This window comes from Naumovozyma dairenensis, chromosome 4 (genome assembly GCF_000227115.2).
Source record: "Naumovozyma dairenensis CBS 421 chromosome 4, complete genome".
Lineage (NCBI taxonomy): Eukaryota > Fungi > Ascomycota > Saccharomycetes > Saccharomycetales > Saccharomycetaceae > Naumovozyma > Naumovozyma dairenensis.
The window spans coordinates 238,602-252,318 of NC_016482.1; the positions used below are offsets into that span (position 1 = coordinate 238,602).

At 35.0% G+C, this 13,717-nt stretch overlaps 5 protein-coding genes across 5 annotated transcripts; 3 read left to right on the top strand and 2 right to left on the bottom strand.

The window, feature by feature from the left end:
• Positions 1-29: 29 nt before the first annotated feature.
• Positions 30-2,291, bottom strand: ARP5 (actin-related protein ARP5; the record flags this gene model as incomplete). The annotated part of the gene is made up of 1 exon (XM_003669614.1): positions 30-2,291. One exon carries the CDS (start codon positions 2,289-2,291, stop codon positions 30-32), a length of 2,262 nt encoding a protein of 753 aa, XP_003669662.1.
• A 410-nt stretch (positions 2,292-2,701) lies between these two features.
• On the bottom strand, positions 2,702-3,946 carry NDAI0D01070 (uncharacterized protein; the record flags this gene model as incomplete). Its single annotated transcript, XM_003669615.1, has 1 exon — positions 2,702-3,946. One exon carries the CDS (start codon positions 3,944-3,946, stop codon positions 2,702-2,704), a length of 1,245 nt encoding a protein of 414 aa, XP_003669663.1.
• A 1,359-nt stretch (positions 3,947-5,305) lies between these two features.
• Positions 5,306-5,857, top strand: OCA2 (Oca2p; the record flags this gene model as incomplete). Its single annotated transcript, XM_003669616.1, has 1 exon — positions 5,306-5,857. The coding sequence occupies one exon, from the start codon at positions 5,306-5,308 to the stop codon at positions 5,855-5,857; it is 552 nt and encodes a 183-aa protein (XP_003669664.1).
• Positions 5,858-7,538: 1,681 nt separating this feature from the next.
• VAC7 (Vac7p) lies at positions 7,539-11,213 on the top strand (the record flags this gene model as incomplete). Its single annotated transcript, XM_003669617.1, has 1 exon — positions 7,539-11,213. One exon carries the CDS (start codon positions 7,539-7,541, stop codon positions 11,211-11,213), a length of 3,675 nt encoding a protein of 1,224 aa, XP_003669665.1.
• Positions 11,214-11,994: 781 nt separating this feature from the next.
• On the top strand, positions 11,995-13,587 carry MSG5 (tyrosine/serine/threonine protein phosphatase MSG5; the record flags this gene model as incomplete). Its single annotated transcript, XM_003669618.1, has 1 exon — positions 11,995-13,587. The coding sequence occupies one exon, from the start codon at positions 11,995-11,997 to the stop codon at positions 13,585-13,587; it is 1,593 nt and encodes a 530-aa protein (XP_003669666.1).
• Between the last annotated feature and the right edge of the window lie 130 nt (positions 13,588-13,717).

The following is a 13,717-nucleotide window of genomic DNA, read 5'->3' on the forward strand; positions in this document are numbered from 1 at the left end:
AATGTAGGAGAGTTTAAAATCAGGTACATCTATTCAAAATATTTCATATTACCGAGTTTATGCTCTTTGATGTACTCTGGGCCATACTCTTCATACTCCTTTTTAGATATTATCGTCTTCTTATAATCAGTTTCATTTTGAGCTAGTTTTGCCATACCATTCCATGCGTCAAATGTAGGGTCTGAAGTCATATTAACATTAAATTGGGTATTCACAGGTAAGAATTCTCTGAATTCCTTAACAATTCTTTCTCTAAGTCCAGGAATTTTTGAATTGCCCCCAGTCAGCCATATATTATTTGCCATCGTCAACGATAATTCGCTTAGGTGCTTTGGTTCGGAACCAAATTTTCTCAAAAGTATAGTTTCACTTAATTCGGCAATACCCGCTTGATCTAACCCACCCATACTTGGTTGGAAAACAATTTCGGGCACTCGTATACGTTCGACATTTAGATGAATTTGATGTTGCTGATGAATATCTTCACTATCATGAGGTCTAGGCCCTCTCAAAAACAAATGCAAAGTTGAATTTCTCCAATCATATTGAGCTTCAACAGTGTCTTCTTCAGTAAAGTTGGGATCATGTTCTAAAAGTAGTCCTTCAAGTTCAATAATTTCTTTGTATTCTTCTTCGAGAGCCTCTTCAAACGCATCCGGATTTTTCGTTATGTCATTGTATACAAACCAATCTTCATCATTTGTACCAAACGTGTCATTTGGATCGTTGTCAATTGTGGCCTGTTGTCTGCTTCGTTTAGTTCCTGTACGTAGGTTATCTTCCGCTAGAGTTGCAAGATTTTTCATTCTATTCTGGGCTGCTTGTGATTTACGATCTTTCATTTCATCACGCATCCTGATTTTATCTTTCCTTCTCTTCACTAAGGTATTCAACTTGGACCTTTTATCTTTTATCCAGCCATTCAAATCAATTTTACGCCATTCAATCTCTTTTAAACGTAACTCTTCTGCTTTTTCGGCTGCTTTTTGCTTTTCCTCTCTGGCTTTTTTTCTAGCATCTTGCCCAGCCTTTAATAATCTCTGTTTCCTTTTTTCTTTTATCTGTTCTGGATCCAATTTTTCATCTGGTATTTCAAGAAGATCAAATTTTCCATCCGTGGTTTCATTATCTTGTATATTTTCAAGCATGGCATCTTCATCGTTAGCTCTTGCTCTTTTCAACGATCTTTCCAGGTTAAAAAGATATCTCTTGAAGTCATCTTCGTCATCAAACCCACTATTTTGCAGAATCGATAAGATTTTCTTTTTCGGCTGATCTTTCAAATCTTCTCTAATTTTAGAAAAATACTCGTATTCTTCCTCCTTTTCAATTAATTTTTCGATTCTTCTCTTTTTAGCTTGCTCTTGCAATCTCCTCCCACTTTCTTTTCTTTTCTCAGCCTGGATCCTCAGTTCTTCCTCAGTTTTCTGAGGTTGCAGTACTTCAGTGAATGGAGTTTCTATGACCACATCTTTTTCTTCTAATACATCTAGAGTTAAGATTTTACTGATTTCCTCATCATAATCTTGTGAGACGTAACAAAAATTCTGGTACATAGATTCATATTGATAAGAAGATAATTTCGTTGGGAAATATGGATATTTCAGAGCTAATAAATTACTTAAATAATCTATAGCATGCCTCCCACCCCAATTGATCCGTTTCGCATCTGTTAATATACCTTGACCATCGACAATAGGAATAATATTTGTTTCTTCATGACTGCAATCGATGACCATCCCAGTAGAAGTCGCACTTCCGTTATTATTATTATAAAATGCAAATAATGAGTCAATTCCAAAAGTGGCCTTGGGTACATTATAAGTTTCAAACAATAATTGATACCAATTTGATCTTTGCGACTGTATTGTAGCTAACTTTTCAGTGATTATAATTGGATTTTGAACACCATGATCTGGCACCACACCTAAATGATTGAACGTGTATTGTAGAATATCCTCTACGTAGTCCCAATTTGTTATGAGGGCACCATCAAATGGTGATTTCATTTGAGATCTGATTGTTTGATCTAATGAACAATCATTACCGGTGAAAGTGAAAGTCTTGTTTATTTTACGATCTCTATATCTAGTCAACTTCGTTGGGAAAATATGAGATGGCCTGGCTTCATTGGTATACCCTGCCCTTACAGTAGAAGATCCAAAATCTATGGCAATAGGAATTTCCGGGTTATAATTAGATTTATCATTAAACGCTTCTGGTTGATCCGTCAATGGCGGATCATCAATCACCGTAACTTTTAAAGGTTGTAATGAATCGTCTCTTGACATAGCTTTATAGATGAGTATGTGTTCAAATAGTCCTCCTATTTCGACTTGAATCAGCTGAATAAAATGTTATACTAGTATTTTTTTCGAATATATTTTCTAACTCTTATTTGGCAATTGAGCAAGAGATAAATTTTAGTTCCCGAACGAGACGCTTATTTCATTTTCTTAATCTTTCATTTTATTGAAAACAATATGCTAACTAAAGCCATGTGAGAAAAAGCGACGCTCTTATAAGGAACCTATTTATAATAGAGACTATCGTTAGAGCAGATATATATAAATTATAGATCGAAGGGTAATTTTTACTCTGTTATTTTAGATTGTTGAAGTAATATGTAATGTTATTTAAACCTATAAGTTATTGTTGCGAATATAAAAGTCATCAGAAAGTATCATATTTTTGTTTTCAATTATTCTCCTTTTAGAAGATCGTCTAGGTACGTGGATGGTGTCTTCTGATGGCGTCCGTTTTTCTTTGTTGGTGTTGATTCTAAACTGGCAGGTACAACCTCATCAATAAGTTGTTCGTTATTATTATTATTATTCTGATGGTTACTCTGGTTATTGTGATAACTCGGAGATGATAGCAAAGTAGTTGTAGAGATCATCCCAAGAGAAGATTTATTTCTCTTATGGTAACCTTCCCTTATTGGTGATTTCTTCATTTTCCTTTCTGGAGAGGCTGCTCTTTGTGGTTGACGTAAACTGTAATTATTTGAATCATCAAGATCGCTATCAGAGATTAAAGAAGTATTTGAATAATTATGATCATTAAACGGATTAGTGGAAACACCTAAAAATGCTCTTGCATTATTATTACTAGGTTGATGTAGTTCTTCATTGTTATTTGGTTGGAGAATTTCTAAGGTAGGAGATATGAATAAAGATTTTCTATTTATATTGAACGTCGGTTCATGATGGATAGGATTGTATCTAGTTTGTATTTTGCTATGAAAATTATCGGTATCATGATCCTCTCCTTTATCATATATAAATGCTTCAAGATCATGATTTTCTTCCTGGTCATCATTTGAGTTTGATCTGGATGATAATAACAAACTCAAGGTTGATTTTTTAAAATTTTCTTTCCCATGAGCAAGTTCTGAATTAGTAACTTTTTCCTCCACATCATTATCGGTCGAGGACGATGGATATCTATATGTATTATTTTCCCTATCATCAGATATATGATAAATATCGTTAAAGAGGTTCCTATTCCCTAGATCGTAACGATCATATCTAGCGTTTTTATTGGATTTGATTGTTGCAAGAAGCCTCCAAACTATCATAGTTAAAAATATAGCACCAATTATGGCACCTACCGCGATAAAAACTGTGCCATCCAGTCTTGTATCTCTTCCAGTAATATAAGGGTTCCCCTCAGATGATGGAGGTAAGATTATAGGGGTGGTGGTAACGGTAGTTGTAGCTGAAGATGAAGATGAAGATGAAGTCGGATCAGAGGTTGTTGTTAGGGATGGTAGGCTAGGTAACTTAATTGTTGAAGATAACAATCCAATAGTTTTTGCCGAAGTAGTCGTTGCTTTGGAAAAAGAGGAAGTAGTCGTTGGTTTTCCTGTTGAACTGGTTGTTGTAGCAGTTGTAGTAACCAACTTTGGCAACGCTCGGACATGAAGGTTTTGAACTAATGACATTTTTTGGTAATATAATCGACTATAACGTTTTAGAGTTAGTGAGTTAATTACTTAAAGTAGTCTATGGTTTTATCAAGCTTTTCAGTGCTTTCTAACTCTGATAAGGCTTTCATGAACCTGGATTTAAAGAGACCATTTCTGCCAAAAGTGGCAGTATTGACTTCTATTTACCATTTTCCTCTTGTGGTAAAGTAAGTGGTATTTCCTGTCGCCGTGACGTTGCTTCTCGAAGCGCTGATCAAATTTTTGACATACATACGTACAATAATCATTGTACGTAAGACATTCAAAGCCTATCGAGCAAGGGAAGAATCAATAATAAGTCTATGATCGAAGGAATGTACCTTGCATTAAGTAGATATATTAAAGTATTTAATTAACGTGAATATCAGAATGAGAACATTTCAAAAAAGCACGACGATCATTTCGGACTCTCTTTCATGATAAGCTACTTATGAAATTGCCTCTTCTCGTTGGGACTGTAACCTTCAAACTAATCTTACTCAATGGATCTAGGGGCATATGAGTTTATCTAAAAATATAATTTTCAAATGGTATGACACCTTTTTTGTTGTCCTTGGTTCGTTTCCATTGTTGGGATCTGTACTTAGTAATTGACTGCAATGCTTTGCTGGAATAGAAGTTGAGAAGATGGTACAGAATTTCTTCGAGAAAGTTTTTCGCAATATGCTTTGTAGAGTTAAAAACTAAGAGCAAATATAGGAAGCAATAATTGTAATATCAACGATGCCAACACAAGACAAGTGTGGAGAACATTTTCTACGGAAAGTATAGGCCCGCAATCTTCCTTACTACACTTTTTCCAGTAAAAAAAAATGGTAAAGGCAGGAATAGGACCTATGGTATACTGTCTAGTCATACTATCAAGGTGGTAAGGAATAAGTTTTGCTATCACCACCCAATTAAAAAACAGAACTGTTAACCTAACCGTGGAGGGAAAGAATACCGTGATGGAAGACCGTGGCATATAAGGTCTCGGTAACCTATGAAAATTTGTAAGATTAAAATCCTTTATTAAACATCCTCTTGGTACACCTTTATAACCTAATAAAATTCGAGAACGTACACTGCGTCTGTCACAAAAAATCGCTTCCCCCGATTGTCAGTGACGCGACTCCTTTGTGATGGCGCGGATGGAAGAAGTTCTCTGATAATACTGCTAACCTACCGACTTGCAACAATTCTATAACAGTGTGACTTCAAGAGCATCGATTAGCAAACATTGCAGAGCTTCAAAGCTACTTTATTCATTCAATTAATCTTATAGGATGCCAGCAAACTGTTATTTAGTTAATAGGATACGACTCACGAGTCGGAGAGATTAAAAACAACTAGAAAATGACCAGAATCACAAATTATATACCGCCTCTGAACTTTTCACCAGTAGTAAGCACAGATGTCTCACTTTATAGATCGGGATACCCAATGCCATTAAATTATCAATTTATCAAGGATCAACTGAATCTGAAAACGATCATATATATCGGAGACAAGGAACCAATTTCTCCAGAATATTCTGATTTTTTGGAAAGGGAAAATATTAGTTACTATCATGTATATATGGATTCATGCCGCGATAAAGATATACAAAAGGGAATGGACCAGGTATTGAAATTAGTTTTAGATGTTGATAATTACCCCATCTTAATGCATTCCAATAAGGGGAAGCATAGGGTTGGCGTGGTAGTTGGGATCATACGAAAGTTACTTCAAGGTTGGTCCATTGCTGGGATATATCAAGAGTATGGAATATTCTCCGGTGGATTGAAAGGTGATGCGGATTTAGAGTTCATTACAATGTTTGCAACTGATTTGACTGTTCGCAATGAGAAAATTCCTGGATTCGCCAAACTATGTTTAATACAAAACTCAAATGAAAAAAAGGTGTAATTACTTCTAAAATAATATCTATTATTATGAGGTCATTTACGGACAAGATGTTAAAGGGAAAGAAAGGATGTACTTAGGTACAAATTTAACGGTCTAATTCAGAACGACTTTTATACTATTCGTCATTCTATACCTTAAAAATCAGCTATTGGCAAAATTGGACTTCTTCTCCAAGTACATTATATACCGTATGAAAGGATAGACATGTAATTTAAGGTTAGCCTGGCAATTTAATTCCCTTCTTCTATTTTAACCTATCTTGGGGATACCTCGATAACATAACGGAACCATATGTTATGACAGTACGAATTAAAATGACGATGAAGATAATACAACGGTATGCTTGGAGCCCAAGACAAAAAATGGCGTGAATATGTTTACAGCAGTTCCAGCGTTGGCAGTTATTCCCAACTTTCTTACTAAATAGCCATCCTTTGATTAAATATTGGCGCTATCTATCCTTCTTGAAATTTTCTCGAGTACGGAATAGCAGCCAAATATTCTTTATCGTTATGTGCACTAGTCGATGGTCGAACGTGATGAAGGTAAATTTAAAAGGGATAACATATAGATATAGCATCGTTTTTGGCAAGTTAGGATGTTAGTATACGATTTAAGTTTTGTTTATAGCGCTATAATGGTTATTTTTTTTGTGATGGTTTTCTTGTGCGCTTCTTTCCAACTTTATTACGTGTATCAAAACATATGAAAGAGAGAAATGTAGTGATGAAGGTACATATTCGTATTTAACTCGGTAAGCTGCTGAAGATTTACCGCTCCCATTTCTGCTTCAATATATTCTACGTAGTTTATTCAGTTTCCTTACCAGCCAAAATCCTTTCTTTCACGATAAAGTTTTTAGTAGTTCCTTGTACTGAATAAGAAACCTTATTGTATGTGGTTGAAAGTTGTTCAGATTTAATTTGATTCCTTAGTTTTCACAGATAGATTACTTCTTTCCTTGAGGGAGAGGTAATTAAGCAGGATGTAGAAGTTGATATATGGAACAAAGCCTTCAACTGGGAAGCTCACTATGAGTTGAGGGAGAAAAATATATCAGATCGCGTCTGTGTTGTCCAAGGGATATGTAGAGCAAACAACAAGGAAAAAATATTTTTGAGGGAAGAAAGTGTTTTATTATTAAGTTAATATGTCCCTTTACACCTCTATGAGTATAGGTAAAAACAAAAACGGTAGCTTACCTGCCGTTCTCGTCTTTTTATCATAATAAACTATCTATTGCTTTTTGAATTATTGGTTTTTGTGACACAACTTCTGTTCCTCTCTTGAATACAAACTAAGGTTTGGTTCTTTCAATAATGGTTTCAGCCCTATCTTTGTAGAGACCCTATTCTCTAGGGTTGCACTTTATGAATAAGGAAATTCAACACGAAGAACTGTTTAAAATACCATCATGTCCATAAAAGCTGGCACATTTTGAGCAAGACTTCTTTGTTGGATGGTTTCATAGATGGTTGAATTTGCAACAACTATTCCTTCTATATTCAACCACATCTTACCTCTCAAGCAAGGCGATTACACTGAAGAAGATTTCTTGCTAATAATTCAATTACGGAGCAGAAAAGCAACACATAATCATTGAAAAACACATAGTCAGTTAATTAGTGTCTTTCTTGCCTGTTGGTTAATGTATTGAACTATATCTCTTTCTTCGCATACTATGAATGCAGACGATTTAAAATTTACTGTTGAAACAGAAACAGTAGAAACTCCAGCTTTGGATCTTCCGATTCCCCTCAATAATAATCCGTCGACTCTTCTTCTATCCAACAAAAATGAGCAACAACAACAGCAGCAGCAGCAACAGCAGCAACCGCAGCAGTCAGTGCATCGGGAACTTTCTCATACCGAAATATTGAATAATAGCCATAAAAATAACTCGAGTCCATCATCTAAGGTCAGGCCGGAAATTGTGTCTAGTACTCAACAAATGCAGCGACCATCACCTCTAAGTAACATTATTATAGATGGTTCTACTCATGATAATATAGACTCCTTAATGAGATCATCGTCGACCATTGGGCGTAGTAGTGAACGGGTCCATGTAGATAATGACACTAACATCAATAACAAGAGCCTCAAAAACAGGGAATTTACAGATGAAATTCGTGAACCAAATCATTTAATTGATAATAATCCGTTATCATCTCATCTAAGTCATCAGCCCCTAAAAAACAAGAAAAGCTCATTGCTAGTTGGATCGTCTTACGGTCTTCCCAGTATGACAACAGATATCTCCAGGATCGACTCGACTAAAGGAACGTTGGGAAATAATGCCAAACCCAGAGCCCCAATGGCTGAAATTCACAATTCTGGTAATGACAGAAATACTAATAATGCAATTCGTGAAAACCATACTTCATTATCCAATGCTAATCTGATATCGAGATCAGAGTCTGTGACGTCAATGTCACAACCGAACAAACTTACGGCAAGTCTTTTACCTGAGAAATCATCTATCCATAGTGGTCCCAATTCCAATGCCATGGGCACCAAAATTGTTAGCAGCGCCAAAATTATTGATAGGCCATCATTACCGTTAAGGAATTCGAGAGAGTTACTATTATCTGCTACTGTTAAAGCAGATGGTTCAGACCATTCTTCCCTAGCAATTGACAATGGTGTTCGTCATGAAGCATCAATTACTGCCGGATCAGAAATAAAACTCAAAAAGGATACTGATAACTTAGGTAGTGTTTCAATAAGAAAAACTGTTTCACAAGATAAGGGAATTGAACCAAATGAAATAATAGAAACACAACAACACGATGTATCACAAAAACCAACTAAGACCGACTTCTTTGCCGCAAAATTGGCATCTGCAGTTGGAGATAACGAGGTAAGCGATTCAGAAGAAACCTTCGTTTATGAATCAGCAGCAAATTCCACGAAGAATGCAATTTTCCCCAATAGCAACGGTGAACTTCTAGCACATCAACAACAACAACAAGTTTCGGAAAATAGATCACATGGTATAACTCCAAAGATGAGTGTTCCGATATTGAATAATAATAAAAAATTACTCAGTAGGTTGAAAAATACAAGGCACATAAGTACAGGTGGGATACCGACAACTTCACTGGCTGCATTGGCTCCTCTTAATGCTCAAAATGTTGAATACGATCATAGTGGGATAGTTCAAGCACAACCTCATTCTGTACTACAAAATCCACTTAAAGCAGGTGCAAACAGTAACAATCAAGATGACTTGGAAAGTTTTACTTCTTATGAAAGACAACAACAACAGACCAACAGAACAAAAATTGATCGGCAATCTATTAATTCATATAATCTAGAACAACAACAGTTGCTGGAGAGGTCACCTAATAGAAGGTTGAATGGCTCCGTGTCGACAACTGATGGTCTTGTAATGCCATCATCTTCATTTCTACCTCAAGCAACAGGTATGATCTCTTCACCTTCAATCCCGAGGAGGAATATGAATGGCAACACTAACAACAATTATAGCATGAATAACATTAATAATAGCGATAACACTAATACAACTAATAATAATAATAATAATAATAATAATAATAATATTCAAAGCAAAACTTATGGGACGTCCATGAATGCAACGTTATCTAATCCAACCCAAAGAAAAAGTTCAATTACAAGACATACAGCTAATTTACCTAAGCAACAAGAAGGAATAAGTGCCTCTGGTAGTAAAAGGAAATTAAGAACTACCGTTTCGAAGATTTTTGATGCAGATGGAGCTCCTCCGTTGAGACGATATTCTGGTGTTCCAGATAACGTTAATTTAGAAGATTACATCGAACAATCAGATGAGTACCATATACCTAATAGTATCAAGATGAACAGTTACATCGCTCCAAAAGGTACACAGATAGGACAAGATGAATATAGAAGAAGTAGCACTCATACATATACGTCCGACTATGATTATAATAATAACATTAAGCCTTCCAATAACATGAATGCTAATTCTAATGGGAATGGTAATTTCTTTAACGAGCCTGGTGCTATCAAAGAGGAGAATGAAGAAGACTTATCTATTAATAGTAATAAGAAGGAAAGTATGAACTTCAATCATCCTAACAACAACTCTAATTTAGAGCAAATGCTTGACGATGATGATGAAATGGTACCTGATGATGATCGGTCAATGTTTTATTACAGCCATAGAGATGACTTGGAAGCCCGTCCGCATATTGCAGACTATCGGAATGATTTTGTTGATGATGAAGAAGACGTAGGTGAAGACCATGATCCCTTATCCCATAACAATCATGTCAATAATCAAAACCATCCATTGTATTATGATAATGGTTATACTACGGAGATCAACAATGGCAGAAGATCTTTTAAACATACTTCTTATTATGACCCCACGTTGTCTCCTACGTTTTTCCAACATCAACAGCTACCGCAACAGCATAATCTGACATTAACGGGTGCTCAATCACAACATAATGCTGGATTTCTTGCAACCCATCCGCAACAACAACAACAACAGCTGCAACCAAATATTAATGAGAATACACCATTACGGCCTAAAAATAGGCCGGCGAGGAATGGCTTTAGTTATTCGCCACATAATTTTAATACAAAGAAATCGTCGTGGTCCAAAATTAAGAATTGTGTTTATTTCACATTTGTGGTGATTTCATTACTAACTGTTGGATTTATACTTGGATTCTTATTAGCTACAAACAAAGAATTACAAGGTATTGATATAGTGGTAATGGATAATATCATTAGTAGTTCAGATGAATTAGTATTTGATGTTACTGTAAGTGCATTTAATCCTGGATTTTTTTCAATTACCATTAGAGATATTGATATAGATGTCTTTGCAAGAAGTTCATTCATCAATAAAGAATATTACGTTGATGGTAAATCTAGTGGGAATAATAATAAAAATATGGAGACAACTATCTTATTGGGGACAATTTATTCATTAGAGACACCATTACAATTCCAAGGTGGATTTTTCAATAGGAACTATGATGTTTCGAGGTCAAGTATTAAGATATTGCATCCTGGTTCTAATGACGCAAAACATAACGGTGGCAGTGGCGGGAATGATGAAGACGATAATGATGATAGGGACAAACAAGGTGCTAAGCAAGAGAAAGGGCTCAGTATATCGAGGAATGGATGGTTCGCAGGAGGTGATGATAACGATGATGATCATGATGACCATGATGATTCTAAGAAGTGGAAGACATTGATACAACATGATTATGAGTTAATTATACGTGGTAATATGAAATATAGGATTCCGTTCTTTAATAACGAGAAATCAGTTGCCGTGCAAAAGAGTGAAGAAGTCCCCTTAAAGACGAAGAGGATGGGAATGCAAACGTAATTGAGAGGATGGATATATAGGTCATTATTACGGATGGCCTATCGATTACATATAAAAGGGCGATTAGCTAATCAGTTGATTCTACGAGGTATTACACTATTTACAACTAGAGTAGTCTGATTTCTATTTAGGATATATTTATTAGTCTAGTCTACCGTCCTACCTTCGATTAATATGTACCTATCATGCATAGTTCCTCCATAGCCTGTTATTTATGCACTGCCCTTCCGATAAAATAAATATAAATGCATAGTTCTTTTTTTAGAAACTGGCCGGTTCCTTTTTGGTTTCCTTCCTTCTGCGTCTCTTTCTCAGATAACAAGGGATTTTTACCCGCCTGACAGTTCAGGGATGCATCAACAACAACAAATCGCTGAATTTGGACAAAACTGAAACAAATTGGAAAAAAAGCAAAATACTTAGTAACCTAATTGAGAAACAAGCTCATTATCCCAACAACAGCATTAGGTGCTAAAATTGGAATAAAGTAGTTGATACATGTAGAAATATAGACTAAACACATTATTTTGGAGTTCTCTTAGAAACTATTTTCAAATTAATTACTTACTTAATTCATATAGCCGCAACCGTTCAAGAAAAAACATTTCTGTGAATTACTCACATTAGTAGAAAGATTAGAAGAAACGCTTCAGTTCTATTTCCCAGTACGACTGTTTCATATTTTTTTATAGCCAATATTGCATGAAATAAAAAAGGCGATAAACTGTATTTGTAAACAGAACAGAAAATCAACAGCTCAAATATTTTCATATAACAAAAAATGGCAGAAAGAAGAGATAGTTTTGTGTCACGATCGATGAAGATAAATTCAAAATCACCCAGATCTTTGCAAAGTAGGAACACCAAGAATTTATCTTTATCGTTCCAAAATGACGAATTCATGAAACCGTTAAAGGTGGCACCTGCTTCTTCTATCAACCAGGCTGTATCTGTATCAGCGGCAAGCCTTACGGCACCTCTGATAATTAACAAAAATTTCGTGTCTATGAAACAGCAACAGCAACAGAGGCCACGGTTATTTAATAGAAGCAGTGAAGCTGCTATATATACACTGCCGAACTCTTCAAGACCAATAAATCCTGGCCCTCTTTCCTTATCTATAAATAAGAATAAAATAGATGATGATGCTAATAATAATAGTAATAATGATAATTTCAGTAATAATATTCCTAAAAGCACCAACGAAGGTGGTTCAGTCGCACCTCCAATACCATTATCAATATGTACAAAAAAAAGCAAAAGCATATTGAAACGTTCCAAAACTCTTCCTAGTCTTGAAACTTCTACACCACTCATGCAAGATAGAAATAGCAACAGCAACAACACACAGACAACATTCATCTTCTCTGATAAAGGTAAAGATGTCAACAGTATAAATGGACAATATTTACAAACTGATTATCATAATGTGTTTAAAAAGAACGCATATCCAGATGGTCCCCTATTGGTCATACGTCCAAATATTTATCTTTATTCAGAGCCTAGATTGGAAGAAATATTATCATTTGATCTTGTCATTAATGTCGCGGAAGAAATTGATAACTTATCAACGCATTTACCAACAAATAAAAATATTGAATATTACCAAATATTATGGTCGCATAACTCAAAAATTTCGGAAGATTTAAAAGAATTAACGGAAATAATGTATCATGCTACTTTACAGAATAGAAGAATTTTGATCCATTGTCAATGTGGTGTTTCAAGATCTGCATCATTAATCGTCGCTTACATAATGAGATATCATCATTTGAACTTAAATAAAGCTTATGATGAGTTGAAATCTATAGCACATGATATAAGCCCCAACATGGGACTTATATTTCAATTAATGGAATGGAATGAACAATTAACACGAATGAATGAGGCAGCAACTGAAAATCTGCAAAATAATAGCAGTGGCATTACCCATAGTACCATATCAAATGACTTTGACGAACAGGCATCTTCACTGCTAGATGCAGATGTAACTTCATCAAAGAATGATAATAATAATAATAATAATAATGTTAGTGATACAAGTGCATGTACTGCTTCTTCTGCATCATCTTCTTCATCTGCATCTTCCTCTTCCACATTTGCATCTTCAAACTTAATTACAACAACTACAAAAATGGAAACTATTGTATCTGAATCTTCATTATCTACTATGTTTAATTATCATGATCCAGAAGATGAAAGTATAATTGACTCAGAAAATAATAATATAAATGATGGTTCATCTCAACAACAACAACAACAAAGATCATCATTCATAAACTCATCATCGAAATATACACCTTTTTTTAGTTATATAGCCCTTAATAATATTTTACCACAATTAATTAATCTTTCGAAGAACTCTATACATTGATGAATCCATAAGTGTCGAAGGAAGTTCATCTATACTGTAGATTTACCCTTTCTGTATTAAATATATACATCTAACATAGGGCCGGTTCTGTCCTTATTATCAAATGATTAGGGTATTTATATATACCCTG